The following is a 19,973-nucleotide window of genomic DNA, read 5'->3' as shown; positions in this document are numbered from 1 at the left end:
GTAACGCTCAACCATCCTGATTTCACTGGGAGAGTCATCATTTTTAGGCTGTCATGATTGGGACTGTATTAAACCTATCAGTTGGGCAGTTGGAAAGTATATCACACCTGCCACAGTGACAGTGTGATCTGGACCACAGGGGCCATCTAGTACTTTTCAGGACTAGGCATGCACCTAGAGACATGGCTACACCCCTTTCATCATGCAGACACACCACTCTCTGGCATGGCTACCCCCACTGTCACAGTCCACTCTGCGTGTATAGCAGGAGGCAAAGTTGTAAATCCAGTGGTCCCATTAATTTGTTTATTATATTATATACAGTACAGTGATCAGTGTTTTATCCCACTTTTTCGGGGCGCGATCCGGAAAATGCAGGTGTGTCCGGACCATTTGCTGGGCGGGCTGCGGCGGCTGCGTGCCGTGATGTCACACACTGCCGTTGTGGCCTGAAACATGGCGGGTAGCCGCCTGCCTTCGTAGCTAGGCTGCATAGGCAGAGGGCTACCCTAAACATGCAAAAGCATTGCCGCCATGCGATGCTTTCGCATGTTTGCGGGGCAGGGTGGACTTGCCCTGTGCTGGGCGTCCCCCCGCATGTCAGAGAAATGGATCGTAGATGTGTGTTTTTTCATGGGTGGTCTTCTGTTTGCCGGCGGTCGGGCTCCCGGCGCTCAGTATACCGGCGCCGGGAGCCCGACAGCCGGCATACCGACACTTATTTTCCCTCGTGGGGGTCCACGACCCCCATAGAGGGAGAATAAAATAGTGTGGCGCGCGTAGCGCGCCACCGTGCCCGTAGCGTGGCGAGCGCAGCGAGCCCGCAAGGGGCTCATTTGCGCTCGCCAAGCTGTCGGTAAGCCGGCGGTCGGGCTCCCGGCGCCGGGATGCTGGTCGCCGGGAGCCCGACCGCCGGCCAGCCGTAGTGAACCCTTTTTTCACACATCTACGATCCATGCTGAATAAGGCCCATTGTTTTGTATAAACATAAGACAACATTGTATTGTGATGGCTGCTTTCTTTTATAATATACCTATTTACTACACACAGAAGATCATACCCTCCAACTGTACCTTTTTGGCAGGTACAGCACCTTTTTTTATGATCTGTACCGATTTTTGACTCTCCAAACTGCCATTGAAAGTATAGGAAAGGGGGCGTTTTTACCCGTGGCCACGCCACTTTTCCTAATTTGTACCGATTTTATGTGTAAAATGTTGAAGGGTATGGAAGAGGCAGCTATTTTGAAGAACAAACTAATCAGTTCCCCTTCCTACTGTATTTCCAAAGAGTCCCTATTGCCAAATCTGAAGTGGGGAAGTGACCTATCAGAAATATTATGTAAGTGGTTGAATCCATAAAGAGTTTGTGCAGCTTTGGATGACATATGGACCTTTTGACCTGAATTTTCTTTTTGAAGTGCTGTTCCTGAGGCATGAGGCACTTTCTCTAGATCCCAGTGCTTTGATACCCTTCAGTGGCGTCACTTGGGAGGGTGTCACCCAGTGCGGCACTGTGTGGGCTTCTCGCGCGCATGCTAGTCTGTCTGACCTCGTGCCTGTGATGCCACACCACCTGGTGTGTGACATTTTGGGGGCGTGGTCTCATGTCACACCTCATTCTAGAGATGCAGGGGGCTTGCCCAACCCTCCGGGATCTGCTAGACAGTCCCCAGCCTCCCCCGGCAGAGTGTAGATAATGCACGCATGTGCACGTCACCCATTAGCGCTATCATCACTGCACAGTGACACCACCATGCCGTGCGGCCCACACCTCCATTATGACACCCCTTCATTTGCCAAAATATTGGTTCATCCCAAAAAATGTCAAAAAAACATAAATATGAAGGCATCATGTACTGTAATTATTTATGATTATTTTTGTTTTTCTCATTTATCTTCAGCCTTTGGAAAAAGGTGTGGTTACTGGTACCTGATCCTGCTCCCTTTTTTAAGCCACTGTACGAGGGACATCATGGAGACTTTAAGGTAAGCAAGTACAGATCCTGCATGCTTCCAGCAATCATTAGAAAGTGCAAATGATACACATTACTAATCGTTTTGGTTATGTATCGGAACACCTACATGGTCTGCCCAGTGCCCATCAAGGGGAACACCTATTTCCAAATTTTAGAAACATACACCACATATTCATATATACTAGAAATGCACTGTGCAAAGTGTAAAAGTCACAGCACATTACAACCATCCCATTCTAAGGGGGGAATTAAATTAGCTGCAGTAAATTACCGCGGCTAATAGATCCACAGGGAAGAGGGGGAGTAGTTCAGTTATCCCTGATAGCCAGCACTATCAGGGATTTTGTTTCATCTGCCCGGAGGCAGGAAAAACCAAGTCTGCAATAAGTGATGCCATTTGTTTTACGCACAATGGGTGTCATTCCGACCAGATCGCACACTGCAGTTTTTGCAGCCATGCGATCGGGTTTCAACTAGAGATGAGCGGGTTCGGTTTCTCTGAATCCGAACCCGCACGAACTTCATGTTTTTTTTCACGGGTCCGAGCGACTCGGATCTTCCCGCCTTGCTCGGTTAACCCGAGCGCGCCCGAACGTCATCATGACGCTGTCGGATTCTCGCGAGACTCGGATTCTATATAAGGAGCCGCGCGTCGCCGCCATTTTCACACGTGCATTGAGATTGATAGGGAGAGGACGTGGCTGGCGTCCTCTCCATTTAGATTAGGAGAGAGAGAGAGAGATTGACCTGAGGCTGATACTGTAGAAGAGAGTGCAGAGTTTAGTGACTGACCACAGTGACCACCAGCAGTGCAGTTGTTTTATTTAATATATCCGTTCTCTGCCTGAAAAAAACGGTACACACAGTGACTCAGTCACATACCATATCTGTGTGCACTGCTCAGCCCAGTGTGCTGCATGCCTGCATCATCTATGTATATATTATATATCTGACTGTGCTCAGCTCACACAGCTTATAATTGTGGGGGAGACAGGGGAGCACTGCAGTGCCAGTTATAGGTTATAGCAGGAGCCAGGAGTACAAGACAGTCACATACCATATCTGTGTGCACTGCTCAGCCCAGTGTGCTGCATCATCTATGTATGTATATATTATATATCTGACTGTGCTCAGCTCACACAGCTTATAATTGTGGGGGAGACAGGGGAGCACTGCAGTGCCAGTTATAGGTTATAGCAGGAGCCAGGAGTACAAGACAGTCACATACCATATCTGTGTGCACTGCTCAGCCCAGTGTGCTGCATCATCTATGTATGTATATATTATATATCTGACTGTGCTCAGCTCACACAGCTTATAATTGTGGGGGAGACTGGGGAGCACTGCAGTGCCAGTTATAGGTTATAGCAGGAGCCAGGAGTACATATTATATTAAAATTAAACAGTGCACACTTTTGCTGCAGGAGTGCCACTGCCAGTGTGACTGACCAGTGACCTGACCACACTGACCACCAGTATAGTTAGTAGTATACTATATTGTGATTGCCTGAAAAAGTTAAACACTCGTCGTGTGACTTCACTTGTGTGGTGTTTTTTTTTTTATTCTATAAAAAACTCATTCTGCTGACAGACAGTATCCAGCAGGTCCGTCATTATATAATATATATACCTGTCCGGCTGCAGTAGTGATATATATATATTTTTTATATCATTATTTATCATCCAGTCGCAGCAGACACAGTACGGTAGTTCACGGCTGTAGCTACCTCTGTGTCGGCACTCGGCAGTCCATCCATAATTGTATACCACCTACCCGTGGTTTTTTTTTCTTTCTTCTTTATACATACATACTACTACATCTCTTTATCAACCAGTCTATATTAGCAGCAGACACAGTACAGTACGGTAGTTCACGGCTGTGGCTACCTCTGTGTCGGCACTCGGCAGTCCGTCCATAATTGTATACCACCTAACCGTGGTTTTTTTTTCTTTCTTCTTCATACATACATACTACGACATCTCTTTATCAACCAGTCTATATTAGCAGCAGACACAGTACAGTACGGTAGTTCACGGCTGTGGCTACCTCTGTGTCGGCACTCGGCAGTCCGTCCATAATTGTATACCACCTACCCGTGGTTTTTTTTTCTTTCTTCTTTATACATACATACTACTACATCTCTTTATCAACCAGTCTATATTAGCAGCAGACACAGTACAGTACGGTAGTTCACGGCTGTGGCTACCTCTGTGTCGGCACTCGGCAGTCCGTCCATAATTGTATACCACCTACCCGTGGTTTTTTTTTCTTTCTTCTTCATACATACATACTACGACATCTCTTTATCAACCAGTCTATATTAGCAGCAGACACAGTACAGTACGGTAGTTCACGGCTGTGGCTACCTCTGTGTCGGCACTCGGCAGTCCGTCCATAATTGTATACCACCTAACCGTGGTTTTTTTTTCTTTCTTCTTCATACATACATACTACGACATCTCTTTATCAACCAGTCTATATTAGCAGCAGACACAGTACGGTAGTTCACGGCTGTAGCTACCTCTGTGTCGGCACTCGGCAGTCCGTCCATAATTGTATACTAGTATCCATCCATCTCCATTGTTTACCTGAGGTGCCTTTTAGTTGTGCCTATTAAAATATGGAGAACAAAAATGTTGAGGTTCCAAAATTAGGGAAAGATCAAGATCCACTTCCACCTCGTGCTGAAGCTGCTGCCACTAGTCATGGCCGAGACGATGAAATGCCAGCAACGTCGTCTGCCAAGGCCGATGCCCAATGTCATAGTACAGAGCATGTCAAATCCAAAACACCAAATATCAGTAAAAAAAGGACTCCAAAACCTAAAATAAAATTGTCGGAGGAGAAGCGTAAACTTGCCAATATGCCATTTACCACACGGAGTGGCAAGGAACGGCTGAGGCCCTGGCCTATGTTCATGGCTAGTGGTTCAGCTTCACATGAGGATGGAGGCACTCAGCCTCTCGCTAGAAAAATGAAAAGACTCAAGCTGGCAAAAGCAGTAGCACCGCAAAGAACTGTGCGTTCTTCGAAATCCCAAATCCACAAGGAGAGTCCAATTGTGTCGGTTGCGATGCCTGACCTTCCCAACACTGGACGTGAAGAGCATGCGCCTTCCACCATTTGCACGCCCCCTGCAAGTGCTGGAAGGAGCACCCGCAGTCCAGTTCCTGATAGTCAGATTGAAGATGTCAGTGTTGAAGTACACCAGGATGAGGAGGATATGGGTGTTGCTGGCGCTGGGGAGGAAATTGACCAGGAGGATTCTGATGGTGAGGTGGTTTGTTTAAGTCAGGCACCCGGGGAGACACCAGTTGTCCGTGGGAGGAATATGGCCATTGACATGCCTGGTGAAAATACCAAAAAAATCAGCTCTTCGGTGTGGAACTATTTCAACAGAAATGCGGACAACAGGTGTCAAGCCGTGTGTTCCCTTTGTCAAGCTGTAATAAGTAGGGGTAAGGACGTTAACCACCTCGGAACATCCTCCCTTATACGTCACCTGCAGCGCATTCATAATAAGTCAGTGACAAGTTCAAAAACTTTGGGTGACAGCGGAAGCAGTCCACTGACCAGTAAATCCCTTCCTCTTGTAACCAAGCTCACGCAAACCACCCCACCAACTCCCTCAGTGTCAATTTCCTCCTTCCCCAGGAATGCCAATAGTCCTGCAGGCAATGTCACTGGCAATTCTGACGAGTCCTCTCCTGCCTGGCATTCCTCCGATGCATCCTTGCGTGTAACGCCTACTGCTGCTGGCGCTGCTGTTGTTGCTGCTGGGAGTCGATGGTCATCCCAGAGGGGAAGTCGTAAGCCCACTTGTACTACTTCCAGTAAGCAATTGACTGTTCAACAGTCCTTTGCGAGGAAGATGAAATATCACAGCAGTCATCCTGCTGCAAAGCGGATAACTGAGGCCTTGACAACTATGTTGGTGTTAGACGTGCGTCCGGTATCCGCCGTTAGTTCACAGGGAACTAGACAATTTATTGAGGCAGTGTGCCCCCGTTACCAAATACCATCTAGGTTCCACTTCTCTAGGCAGGCGATGCCGAGAATGTACACGGACGTCAGAAAAAGACTCACCAGTGTCCTAAAAAATGCAGTTGTACCCAATGTCCACTTAACCACGGACATGTGGACAAGTGGAGCAGGGCAGGGTCAGGACTATATGACTGTGACAGCCCACTGGGTAGATGTATGGACTCCCGCCGCAAGAACAGCAGCGGCGGCACCAGTAGCAGCATCTCGCAAACGCCAACTCTTTCCTAGGCAGGCTACGCTTTGTATCACCGGTTTCCAGAATACGCACACAGCTGAAAACCTCTTACGGCAACTGAGGAAGATCATCGCGGAATGGCTTACCCCAATTGGACTCTCCTGTGGATTTGTGGCATCGGACAACGCCAGCAATATTGTGTGTGCATTAAATATGGGCAAATTCCAGCACGTCCCATGTTTTGCACATACCTTGAATTTGGTGGTGCAGAATTATTTAAAAAACGACAGGGGCGTGCAAGAGATGCTGTCGGTGGCCAGAAAAATTGCGGGACACTTTCGGCGTACAGGCACCACGTACAGAAGACTGGAGCACCACCAAAAACTACTGAACCTGCCCTGCCATCATCTGAAGCAAGAAGTGGTAACGAGGTGGAATTCAACCCTCTATATGCTTCAGAGGTTGGAGGAGCAGCAAAAGGCCATTCAAGCCTATACAATTGAGCACGATATAGGAGGTGGAATGCACCTGTCTCAAGCGCAGTGGAGAATGATTTCAACGTTGTGCAAGGTTCTGATGCCCTTTGAACTTGCCACACGTGAAGTCAGTTCAGACACTGCCAGCCTGAGTCAGGTCATTCCCCTCATCAGGCTTTTGCAGAAGAAGCTGGAGACATTGAAGGAGGAGCTAACACGGAGCGATTCCGCTAGGCATGTGGGACTTGTGGATGGAGCCCTTAATTCGCTTAACAAGGATTCACGGGTGGTCAATCTGTTGAAATCAGAGCACTACATTTTGGCCACCGTGCTCGATCCTAGATTTAAAGCCTACCTTGGATCTCTCTTTCCGGCAGACACAAGTCTGCTGGGGTTGAAAGACCTGCTGGTGAGAAAATTGTCAAGTCAAGCGGAACGCGACCTGTCAACATCTCCTCCTTCACATTCTCCCGCAACTGGGGGTGCGAGGAAAAGGCTCAGAATTCCGAGCCCACCCGCTGGCGGTGATGCAGGGCAGTCTGGAGCGACTGCTGATGCTGACATCTGGTCCGGACTGAAGGACCTGACAACGATTACGGACATGTCGTCTACTGTCACTGCATATGATTCTCTCACCATTGAAAGAATGGTGGAGGATTATATGAGTGACCGCATCCAAGTAGGCACGTCACACAGTCCATACTTATACTGGCAGGAAAAAGAGGCAATTTGGAGGCCATTGCACAAACTGGCTTTATTCTACCTAAGTTGCCCTCCCACAAGTGTGTACTCCGAAAGAGTGTTTAGTGCCGCCGCTCACCTTGTCAGCAATCGGCGTACGAGGTTACATCCAGAAAATGTGGAGAAGATGATGTTCATTAAAATGAATTATAATCAATTCCTCCGCGGAGACATTGACCAGCAGCAATTGCCTCCACAAAGTACACAGGGAGCTGAGATGGTGGATTCCAGTGGGGACGAATTGATAATCTGTGAGGAGGGGGATGTACACGGTGATATATCGGAGGGTGATGATGAGGTGGACATCTTGCCTCTGTAGAGCCAGTTTGTGCAAGGAGAGATTAATTGCTTCTTTTTTGGGGGGGGTCCAAACCAACCCGTCATATCAGTCACAGTCGTGTGGCAGACCCTGTCACTGAAATGATGGGTTGGTTAAAGTGTGCATGTCCTGTTTTGTTTATACAACATAAGGGTGGGTGGGAGGGCCCAAGGACAATTCCATCTTGCACCTCTTTTTTCTTTTATTTTTCTTTGCGTCATGTGCTGTTTGGGGAGGGTTTTTTGGAAGGGACATCCTGCGTGACACTGCAGTGCCACTCCTAAATGGGCCCGGTGTTTGTGTCGGCCACTAGGGTCGCTAATCTTACTCACACAGTCAGCTACCTCATTGCGCCTCTTTTTTTCTTTGCGTCATGTGCTGATTGGGGAGGGTTTTTTGGAAGGGACATCCTGCGTGACACTGCAGTGCCACTCCTAAATGGGCCCGGTGTTTGTGTCGGCCACTAGGGTCGCTTATCTTACTCACACAGTCAGCTACCTCATTGCGCCTCTTTTTTTCTTTGCGTCATGTGCTGATTGGGGAGGGTTTTTTGGAAGGGACATCCTGCGTGACACTGCAGTGCCACTCCTAGATGGGCCAGGTGTTTGTGTCGGCCACTAGTGTCGCTTAGCTTAGTCATCCAGCGACCTTGGTGCAAATTTTAGGACTAAAAATAATATTGTGAGGTGTGAGGTATTCAGAATAGACTGAAAATGAGTGGAAATTATGGTTTTTGAGGTTAATAATAATATGGGATCAAAATGACCCCCAAATTCTATGATTTAAGCTGTTTTTTAGTGTTTTTTTAAAAAAACACCCGAATCCAAAACACACCCGAATCCGACAAAAAAAATTCGGTGAGGTTTTGCCAAAACGCGGTCGAACCCAAAACACGGCCGCGGAACCGAACCCAAAACCAAAACACAAAACCCGAAAAATTTCAGGCGCTCATCTCTAGTTTCAATAGCGCATGCGTGCGGGCCGCAATTCGCAGGCACTTTGCTGCTCGCCGGGCAGCTATGAAGAGAACGAAGAAAGCATTCGCAGCGGCGTAAACAAGAAGATTGACAGGAAGAGGCCGTCTGGCGGTGTCAACTCACCGTTTTGAAGGAGTGTCCGGCCGACCGCAGGCGTACCCGGCCGTTTCCAGGGAGGGATCCTGACGTCACCTCCAGGCCAGATCGTCGCAGCAGCTGAGTAAGTCCTGAGCTGTGCAGAGACTGCACACATTTTTGTTAGTGCAGCTTTCTGCACAAGCGATCGCTCCCCTGCACAGCGTTTATCCCCTCCCCTGTAGGCAGCGATTACCTGGTCGCAGCAGTGCAAAAATCTGCCTGCGTGCGACCAGGTCGGAATGAGGGCCTATAGCAGGTAAATTTTCCAGTGAAAAAAAAATGGGCATTAATTGGCCAATAAAAACATTGGGCAAAAAATTGTGTTAAAGCCTGTATTATTTATTTACTGTAAAATTTTACGCAACCAATGGACCCCCTACATCAGGGGCGGCCAGACTTTTGGAGTCGGTGATCTACTGTGAAAGCTAAATAGCTTGTGTGATCTACCCAGGAAGAATAATAAAAGGGGCGTGGCATAACAAAAAGTGGGCGTGGTATAACAAAAAGTGGGCGTGTTATAACTAAAAAAGGGACGTAGCCTTGCTGCGCAGAGTGTAATGACTGCCTCACACGAAATAACACATTGACCCCCACAGGTAAAAACCTCAAACACATGCCCCCACAGTGCCAGATACACATGCCCCCACAGTGCCATGTGCCCACAGTGCCAGATATGCCCCCACAGTGCCAGATACAGATATGCCCCCACAGTGCCATGTGCCCACAGTGCCAGATATGCCCCCACAGTGCCAGATACACATGCCCCCACAGTGCCAGATATGCCCCCACAGTGCCAGATACAGATATGCCCCCACAGTGCCATGTGCCCGCAGAGCCAGATATGCCCCCAGTGCCACATATGCCCCCACAGTGCCAGATATGCCCCCACAGTGCCATGTGCCCAGTGCCAGATATGCCCTCACAGTGCCATGTGCCCACAGTGCCAGATATGCCCCCACAGTGCCAGATATGCCCCCACAGTGCCATGTGCCCGCAGAGCCAGATATGCCCCCAGTGCCACATATGACCCCACAGTGCCAGATATGCCCCCACTGAGCTATGTGCCCACAATGCCAGATATGCCCTCATAGAAGAGCTCACTGTGCTGTGTGTGGAGAGCGCAGCGCAGCGCGCGCTTCTCCTGTCTGCCGCTCTGCCCCCTCAGTCTGATCTCCGGCGGTGACGGCAGCGTGTATGGCTCAAATCAGGTGCCGGTCCGCGAGCTCTCATTGGCTAACGAACCGGCACCTGATTTGAGCTATACACTCGGCCGTCACTGCCGCAGACCAGACTGAGGAGGCAGAGCGGCAGGCAGGAGAGGTGCGGCTTCGGGTGGCTGAGCGGCGGATCGCGATCGACTGGTCGCATGTCCGCGATCGACCAGTCGATCGCGATCAACTGTTTGGCCACCCCTGCCCTACATGTTAAACTTTTGTTTATCTTTAAATATACTGCTGGGTTTATCCTGAAATATGTCATATAATAATGAGAGTGAGGGGACATTGGAACTGTCTCTGTTACTTGTGACACTTTTGTCTGTACCCACTGTATATGTGTAACACATGCAAAATGCGTCTAAAAATTTGATTATAGTCTGAAGTTCATCTGGAAGGTGCAAGAGTCATCCCAGTAAAATGATAGAATGAGCCCTGATCTTTGCCTGTTTGTTACTAGTGCAAAATGATAAATGAAAGGATTTTTGAGGAGTGAAAATGCAGTACGCCCTTCTGTGACGCATTACTCCAGACAAAGCAACCTTCGCTCCACTTATCTCCTCCCAACTTACACCACAAAACCAATTCAGCTAGATTTGACGCAGTGCCTTAGCCATTTAGAGTATTGTAAACAAGGTCCATTGCATTGTTTTAAAAGTATTGATTGCTTTGCACATTAAATGGATGATGTGTAGGAAGCTTCCTGAACTGATTTATTGTGGAAAAATATGTAAAGTGCGTTGGTTATGGGATGTCGGCGGCCAGGATCCCGGTGGTCAGCATACCGATGCCGGGATTCTGGCCACTAGAATGCCGGCAGGGGTGTGAGCTAAACAAAGCTAATTGCGGGCTTGATGGCTCGTTGCGCTCACCACAGGTTCTATTCCCACTCTATGGATGTCGTGGACACAGAGGGAGACTAGCCCCTGTTAGCCAGGATTCTGGCTGGCAGGATTGTTAGTGGTCGGGATTCCGCCGTCGGTATCCTGACCGCTGGGATCCCGACTGCCGGCAATGTAACTACATCCCTGTAAAGTTGATCATCTATGCACTATAGTAAATTAGTCCTCAGATCTACATGCAGATATATGGTCTGGAAAAAGAAGTTTTACTTCTGCATTTCTGTACACTGCACTGTTGCTGAAATTAGCCTCTACTGTGGGTAATACTAAATTGTGCTATTTATAAACTGTCACTCCATACTCCGTAATCTCCAGAGTGAACTCAGTGTCCTTATTTCATTACTGTGAGGTACATTTGCAACAACATCTAAAAAAGGAAAAGTGGAAATGGTGCCCATAGCAACATCTGCAATTAGTACCAACATAACAACATAGATGTTGCCCACAGCAACATAGCAATTAGTATCAATTTCTACAATGTACGAGAAGTATGCTAGATGGAATCTAATTGGTTGCTATAGGGAACATTTCCTCTTTTACTTTGTAGACATTTTAGTAAATTTAATTGGTCCATTAAGCATTCTGGTAATCGTCATTATGCACTGACATTGCTTACACTATATAGATCCGTAATCTCAGTTTGTAACGTTCAGGTTAACAGCACCATAGGCGCAAAAGCAATTGCCAATAAATTTGGGCTCACATATAGTGAGGACAGCCATTATGATGCTTATTCCTTTAAAAGAAACGTATTCATATCACATAAGCACTTTATTCCTCAGTGATGTCACTGGCTCCTTGTGTATTGAGAGGTTGCATTCTCAGTGATGTCACTTGTTCCTAGTGTATTGAAAGGCTGCATTCTCAGTGATGTCACTGGTTCATAGTGTATTGAGAGGCTGCATTCTCAGTGATGTCACTGGTTCCTAGTAAATTGAGAGGTTGCATTTTCAGTGATGTCACTGGTTCCTAGTAAATTGATAGGCTGCATTCTCAGCGATGTCACTGGTTCCTAGTGTATTGATAGGCTGCATTCTCAGTGATGTCACTGGTTCCTAGTGTATCGAGAGGCTGCATTCTCAGTGATGTCACTGGTCCCTGGTGTATTGAGAGTCTGCATTCTCAGTGATGTCACTGGTTCCTAGTAAATTGAGAGGCTGCTTTCTCATTGATATCACTGGTTCCTAGTGTATTGAGAGGCTGCATTCTCATTGATATCACTGATTCCTAGTGTATTGAGAGGCTGCATTTTCAGTGATGTCACTGGTTCCTAGTAAATTGAGAGGTTGCATTCTCATTGATATCACTGGTTCCTAGTGTATTGAGAGGCTGCATTTTCAGTGATGTCACTGGTTCCTAGTGTATTGAGAGGCTGCATTCTCAGTGATGTCACTTGTTAATAGTGTATTGGGAGGCTGCATTCTCAGTGATGTCACTGGTTCCTAGTGTATTAATAGGCTGCATTCTCAGTGATGTCACTGGTTCCTAGTGTATTGAGAGGCTGCATTTTCAGTGATGTCACTGGTTCCAAGTAAATTGAGAGGTTGCATTCTCAGTAATGTCACTTGTTCCTAGTGTATTGAGAGGCTGCATTCTCAGTGCTGTCACTGGTTCCTAGAAAATTGAGAAGTTGCATTCTCAGTGATGTCACTGGTTCCTAGTGTATTGAGAGGCTGCATTCTTAGTGATGGCACTGGTTCCTAGTGTATTGAGAGGCTGCATTCTCAGTGATGTCACTTGTTCCTAGTGAATTGATAGGCTGCATTCTCAGTGATGTCACTGGTTCCTAGTGTATTGAGAGGCTGCATTTTCAGTGATGTCACTGGTTCCAAGTAAATTGAGAGGTTGCATTCTCAGCGATGTCACTGGTTCCAAGTGTATTGAAAGGCTGCATTCTCAGTAATGTCACTTGTTCCTAGTGTATTGAGAGGCTGCATTCTCAGTGCTGTCACTGGTTCCTAGTAAATTGAGAGGTTGCATTCTCAGTGATGTCACTGGTTCCTAGTGTATTGAGAGGCTGCATTTTCAGTGATGTCACTGGTTCCTAGTAAATTGAGAGGTTGCATTCTGAGCGATGTCACTGGTTCCTAGTAAATTTAGAGGTTGCATTCTCAGCGATGTCACTGGTTCCTAGTGTATTGAGAGGCTGCATTCTTAGTGATGGCACTGGTTCCTAGTGTATTGAGAGGCTGCATTCTCAGTGATGTCACTGGTTCCTGGTAAATTGAGAGGTTGCATTCTCAGTGATGTCATTGGTTCCTAGTGTATTGGAAGGCTGCATTCTCAGTGTTGTCACTGGTTCCTAGTGAATTGACAGGCTGCATTCTCAGTGACGTCACTAGTTCCTAGTGTATTGAGAGGCTGCATTCTCAGTGATGTCACTGGTTCCTAGTGTTTTGAGAGGCTGCATTCTCAGTGATGTCACTGGTTCCTAGTGTATTGAGAGGCTGCATTCTGCCTCATAATTATGCAATATTTTAGTAGTATTTTCAAGCCACAGAAAATAAGAATTTGATACCTACCGGTAATTCCTTTTCTCGTAGTCCGTAGTGGATACTGGGTAACTGTACTTTAGTACCATGGGGTATAGATTGGGGTCCACTGGAGCCTGGCACCTTAAAACCTTTAGTGTGTATGTGTGTGCTGGCTCCTCCCCTCTATGCCCCTCCTACCAGACTCCGTCTAGGAAACTGTGCCCGAGGAGACGGACACACCACGAGAGAGAAAAACAGGTACAACAGCGGTGAGGCACAAAGCCAACACACAACCATAACCAAAAAGGAGGGCGCTAACCGGAACAGAGGATAGCAACACCAACCTAACTAGGATAGCAAAGCTATCCCAACATCATAAGGGGACTGCAACGGCGGTCCAACCAAACACTTACTCAGGTAAGCAGGAATCGAAGCACTGAGGCGGGCGCCCAGTATCCACTATGGACTACGAGAAAAGGAATTACCGGTAGGTATAAAATTCCTATTTTCTCTTACGTCCTAGTGAATACTGGGAAACTGTACTTTAGCACCATGGGGAAGTCCCATAGCTCCCAAACGGGTGGGAGAGTGCTGAGACACCTGCAACACTGCCTGACCAAACTGAAGGTCATCCTTGGCCAAGGTGTCAAACCGATAGAACTTAACAAAGGTATTTGAACCAGACCAAGTAGCAGCTCAGCACAAATGTAAGGCCAAGACACCCCGGGCAGCTGCCCAGGAAGAGCCAACAGATCTCATCGAGTGGGCCTGAATAGACGTTGGCATGGGTAGAGCCGCCGAAGTATAGGCTTGTTGAATGGTCAACCTGAGCCAAGAGCAATTGATTGCTTAGAAGCCGGACGACCAATCTTGGTGGCATCATAAAGGACAAACAGCGAATCAGATTTCCGATGACGAGCAGTCAATTTGACATAAACCTTCAGAACCCTCACCACATCCAAGAACTCTGGACCAATGGAAGCGTCAGACAACACCAGAACCGCAGTGAATTGATTTACATGAAAAGCTGAAACCACTTTTTTTTTTGCATATGAAGAACTCCTTTTAGGAAAATTTGTACTTCCGTCAACATGGCAAGTTGTTTCTGGAAGAAAATAGAGAGCAACGAAATCTGTACTTTGATGGAGCCTAAACGTAGAAAAGTAGAAAACGACAAATTCTAAATTCCACGGGAGAAGCCTTTCTACTTTCATACCAGGAAACATACTTTTTTCAGATACGTTGATAATGTTTAGACATAACCATTTTCCTGGCCTGGACCATGGTTGAAATAACCCGGCAGGGAAGACCTTTTCTTGCTAAAACGACCCTCTCAACTTCCAAGCCGTCAAACGTAGCTGCTGTAAGTCTGGATAGACGAACGGACCTTGTTGAAGAAGACCCTTTTAAAGCGGCAGAGGCCAAGGATCCTCCAGAGCCATGGTTAGGAGTTCCGAGTATCACGCCCATTGAGGCCAATCCCGGGCAATTAGAATTGCTTGATCGCTTTCCCTTCTTAGTCTTTTTAGAACCCTTGGGATTAGCAGTAGAGAAGGGAACAGGTACACAAATTGGTACGTCCATGATGTCGTCAGTGCATCCACTGCTACAGCCTGTGGATCCCTCGTTCTGGAACAGTAACGGCATAGCTTCTTGTTGAGATGAGAAGCCATCAGATCTATCTGCGGACAGCCCCACCGGTGAATTAACTGTTCAAACACCTGGGGATGTAGGCCCCATTCCCCCGGATAAAGGTCGTGTTTGCTGAGGAAGTCCGCTTCCCAGTTGTCCACTCCTGGAATGAATATAGCAGAGATGGCCCTTGCGTTGGCCTCCGCCCAGAATAGTATGTACGCCACCGCCGTGTTGTTGTGCGATTGAACCTGGATCGCCTGATCCTTCGGGAGATGGGAAGCTTGCAGAAAAGCATTGTAAATTGCCCTGAGTTCCAGGATGATTATCGGCAGAGCAGATTCCTGAACTGACCATATCCCTTGGAACTGGGTGCCCTGGGTCACAGCCCCCCAACCCCGAAGGCTGGCATCCATTGTCAGTAGAATCCATGAGTGGATATTGAAATTCCTGCCTTCTACCAGGTGAGGAACTTGTAGCCACCATAATAGAGAAATCCGGGCTTTCGGAGATAAGGTCACTTCCTGATGCATGTGAAGGTGAGACCCTGACCATTTGTCCAGCAGATCCAGCTGAAATGGCTGGGCATGAAATCTACCGCATTGTATTGCCTTGTAAGCAGCAACCACCCTGCCCAGCAAGCGTATGCAAAGATGTATGGATACCTTGCGAGGACGGAGCACTGAGCGGACCATAGTGTGAATAGCCAAGGACTTGTCCATCGGAAAAAAACACCTTTTGAGACACTGTATCCAGTATCATTCCCAGGAACTGAAGATGTTGGGTCAGTTCCAAGTGAGATTTCTGAAAATTGAGGATCCACCCATGATACGTAAGCAGGCGAGTTGTCAGATCGATGCTGTGCAGTAGACGCTCCTTGGACATAGCCTTTATCAGGAGATTGTCCAAGTAGGGGACTATGTTGACTCCCATCATGCGCAGTTGCAGCATCATCTCCACCATGACTTTGGTGAAAACCCTCGGAGCTGTGGACAGGCCAAAGGGCAAGGCCTGAAACTGGAAATGGTCGTCCAAGATGGCGAACCTGAGGTAAGCCTGATGAGGGGGTCATATGGGAATGTGTAGGTAAGCATCCTTGACATCTAGGGACACCAGGATTTCCCCCTCCTCCAGACCGGACACCACTGCCCTCAGGGATTCCATCTTGAATTTGAACACCCGCAGATACGGGTTTAGACACTTTAGGTTTAAGATAGGTCGCACCGAACCGTCTGGTTTTGGAATAACAAAAAGACTGGAGTAAAAACCCCTGTTGTGTAACGGAGGAGGTACCGGAACCACCACCGCTGTCCGCAAAAGTTTTTGAATAGCCTCTTGCAAGGTAACTTTTGCTGCCCGATTTGAAAAATCTGTGAGGAGAAAGTTCTTGAAATTCCAGCCAGTATCCCTGGGAAATGAGGTCTCACCCAAGGATCCTGGCAGGACGCGCCCAGAGATGGGCAAAGTGTTGAAGGCGAGCACCTACCTGAAAGTTCGCTTGTTGCTGGGGACAACCGTCACACGGAAGGCTTAGCGGCAGGGGATCCGGTGGTCTAGTCCAGGGATGCAGCAGTTGCAGGTTTACGGGACTTACCACGAGATCCTCTCAGAGTGGTGGAGACCCCGCGGCCCCTGCCTCTGAACCTTGCCACCCGAAAGGACTGCAAGGAGGGTCCTGTGTAAGAACATTTAGCAGGTGACGCAGCCGACGGCAGATAGGTAGACTTACCCGCCGTTGCCTGGGAGATCCAATTATTTAATTCATCCCCAAACCAAGGCATCACCTGTAAAGGGAAGGTTTTCTACACCCTTTTTGGAATCAGCGTCCGCTGATCATTGACGCAACCACAGAGCTCTGCGTGCCAAAACTGCCATAGCTGTAGTGAGGCCATTTATCTTACACAATTCCTTTATAGCCTCGCTCATAAAATTTGCAGCATCCCGAATGTATTGTAACACAGTAATGACCTCATCCTGGGGCAGAGTGACAAATCCATTAATAATATTACCAGACCACTTCACTACTGCCCTAGAAATCCACCAAACTATTGTGAGTCGCAGTGTCTTTTAGGGATATAGCCTCTGGCACCGGCAGTACCAATTTCTGGACACAGACATATCGACTGATGGGGTTTTTTCCCATACCTTCCTGTTCTCAGCTTGGAGGGGAAAGGTAGATAAAAACCTCTGAGGAGTTTTACATTTCTTGTCAGGGTTTACTCCGGCCTCCCTGGCCAGGGAGTTTAATTCTTTAGACACAAGAAAAGTGGCTGAGGTCTTGGGTCTGACATTAAAGTACAACTCCTCATCTGGTTCTGCTTCCTGATCTGGTATGTGTTGAACCTCTCTTACAGCATAAACGAGGGCCTCCACCCCGGGGGACAGAGAGCTGTCCTCATCCACATCATCATCATCCACATCAGGCTGATCAGAATCAGACTGGAGTACCTGTGGCAGTGAGCGTTTATGTGAAACCAACAGAGGGGGCTGTTTTGGCCATGCAATCAATAGACTGTTTTAACACATGTCTCTCCTTTTTAGCTGCAGCTAATTCTGAATTCACATTCTGAATCATGCTTTTAAAAGTATCTAGCCAGTCAGGTGCCTGTGAACTGTGTCCCTGTGGAGATAAGGAGCACTGTTCACACATGAGGGACCCCGCTGAAGAAGGGGTAGAGTTACAAGCAGCACACATAACCATGTCAACAGACATATTGTACACAACTGTAATACAGCGTAGCTCACTGAAAAAACACCTCCACACAGACCCTAGAGAGCCCCTGGAGTGACACAGAGAAACGGAGACCAGCACACAGAACACAGCAGCGCAGTGTGTGAAAATATGTGTATGACCTTATAGACGTGCAGTGGCGCTACTGCTGATGTGCTGCCCCCTGCTATGACCCCCTGGTACCAGTACAGAGTCTGCAACAGTGTGGGTCCGTGGAGGAGCAGCGTGCATGCAGCCTTGATAATCCGCAGCAGCAGGAAATGGCGCCTTCCCGTGTCTGGTCACCTGTAATGGCTCGCAGTCCCACAAATGTTTATACTCTGTGAATTAGTAGAAACAGTACACACAATGCCTAATGACAGTGAGCACTGCGTAGCATAAGCCCGCTGAGCCAGTGTAGTCCGCGGCGGGCACCGCAGCTCGTGGTCTGTGACTGCTGCGTGACTTGCCGCCAAGCCACACCGGGGTCCCGCTAACCGGGACCCCGGTGTTAACAATCACCGCACCTGATGATCTTCGCTATCTATTAGAGAGTGGCGGCTAGCTGCTGGCGTGGGCACACACTGTATGGTGTGTGAAACAGCACCTCAGGAGCTCAATGTCCTGTCAGCGGGGATTACGAACCATTAACCCTCAAGAGGTTGGTTTGGTCCCCCCTCTAAGTCCCACGATGCAGGTAGACTGGTTGCCAACCAGTACTACCTGAAAATAAAGAACTAAAATAAAAAATAAAGGAAACTCTCTGGAGCTCCAGAGAAATGCACCTGGCTCCTTGGGCACATTTTTCTAAACTGATTCTGGTAGGAGGGGCATAGAGGGGAGGAGCCAGCACACACATACACACACTAAACATTACTAAAGGTTTAATAGTGCCAAGCTCCAGTGGACCCGATCTATACCCCTTGGTACTGAAGTACAGTTCCCCAGTATCCACTAGGACGTAAGAGTAAATTCTTAATTAACAAGAAGCTATCTCCCGGTACAAAACACAGACACAGACGGGAAGACAAATGGTTTCTTTAAATGCTTGAATTGTAATTGCTGCAAAATGGTGAAATCTAAATCAACAAAACCAGACACCAAATTTAAATCAAACCAAACGAATAAAGAATATAATATAAAACAGAAAATAACCTGCGACTCTAAAGGAACAGTTTATCTGTTAGAGTGCCCATGTGGGCTACAGTACATAGGACAGACGAAGAGAAAACTCAAAGTCCGTATTGCTGAACATATGTATAATATTACAAAAGTTTTGATGACACATAGTGTATCCGAACATTTTAAAGATATACACCAAGCAGATCCTTCAAAATTAAAATTTACAGCGATTCAACAAGTGAACCCCCACTGGAGAGGAGGAGATCGGACAGAAATCTTAAAAAAACAGAAACACAATGGATTTACGAAATGAAAACACTTACACCGAGAGGCTTAAACATAGATATCGAGCTAAAGGTGTTTTTATAAAGTTCTTCTTTTTATTATATATTTTATTATCTCCCTCTTTTTATATATACTATAGATTAAAACTATACATTGCAAAGCGAACCATGTGCTAAAACCGTACTTTTTAAACTATTTCTGGGAACTACTTCCATTTTAACAGATAGAACAATAAAGTTTATTGACCAAATTTTTCCTAAAAAGAAGGATCCAACCACAACGGAAACCATCCTTGACAAAGTGACGTATCACGAAACGCATTGGATGCGGGCACCGGAATTACGTCAGACCGGAAGTCACGCAGTAAGAACTTCCGGCGATACGAGAAAAGCCTGACCGGGAAAGAAGACCGCGACCACGAGTGACCAGCGCCGCAGGGAAGGAAGGTAGGAGAGGGATAGTTAGATAGGGACACCACCTCCCGTCCGCACAGCAAAGGAAACTGTGGACAAACCTGCGGACCTCAACACCGACAGGATCGGACCCTTTTCATAAAAATAATCACTCTGAAAAGAGCGTAAACATATTTACTAATTATTTTTTATTTCAGCTTTGCAATGATTACGGACTACAATACAATAGCGCTCCCTTACCATAATTAGTATTGATAAAATCTGGAGCAGCTTAATCCATAAGCGCAGTACTACATATAATAGGTATAGCTACTGGGGCAAACCAACTGGGGGCATATCTACTGGGGGCAAAACAACTGGGGGCATATCTGC

The 19,973-nt window shown here is 47.3% G+C and overlaps 1 protein-coding gene across 1 annotated transcript in view; it reads left to right on the top strand.

Annotated features, from left to right (window-relative positions):
- The window catches only part of IL21R (interleukin 21 receptor), a 189,404-nt gene that overhangs the window by 143,701 nt on the left and 25,730 nt on the right, over nucleotides 1–19,973 (top strand). Inside the window, exon 13 of the mRNA XM_063932793.1 lies at nucleotides 1,904–1,988. Within this exon, the coding sequence (XP_063788863.1) occupies nucleotides 1,904–1,988 (85 nt within the window). The remainder of the gene's footprint in view (nucleotides 1–1,903; nucleotides 1,989–19,973) is intronic.

The sequence above is a fragment of the Pseudophryne corroboree genome, chromosome 7 (assembly GCF_028390025.1).
Source record: "Pseudophryne corroboree isolate aPseCor3 chromosome 7, aPseCor3.hap2, whole genome shotgun sequence".
In the NCBI taxonomy this organism is placed as follows: Eukaryota; Metazoa; Chordata; class Amphibia; order Anura; family Myobatrachidae; genus Pseudophryne; species Pseudophryne corroboree.
The sequence above is the reverse complement of the archived record's forward strand: the minus strand, read 5'-3'. Positions and strand labels throughout refer to the sequence as shown.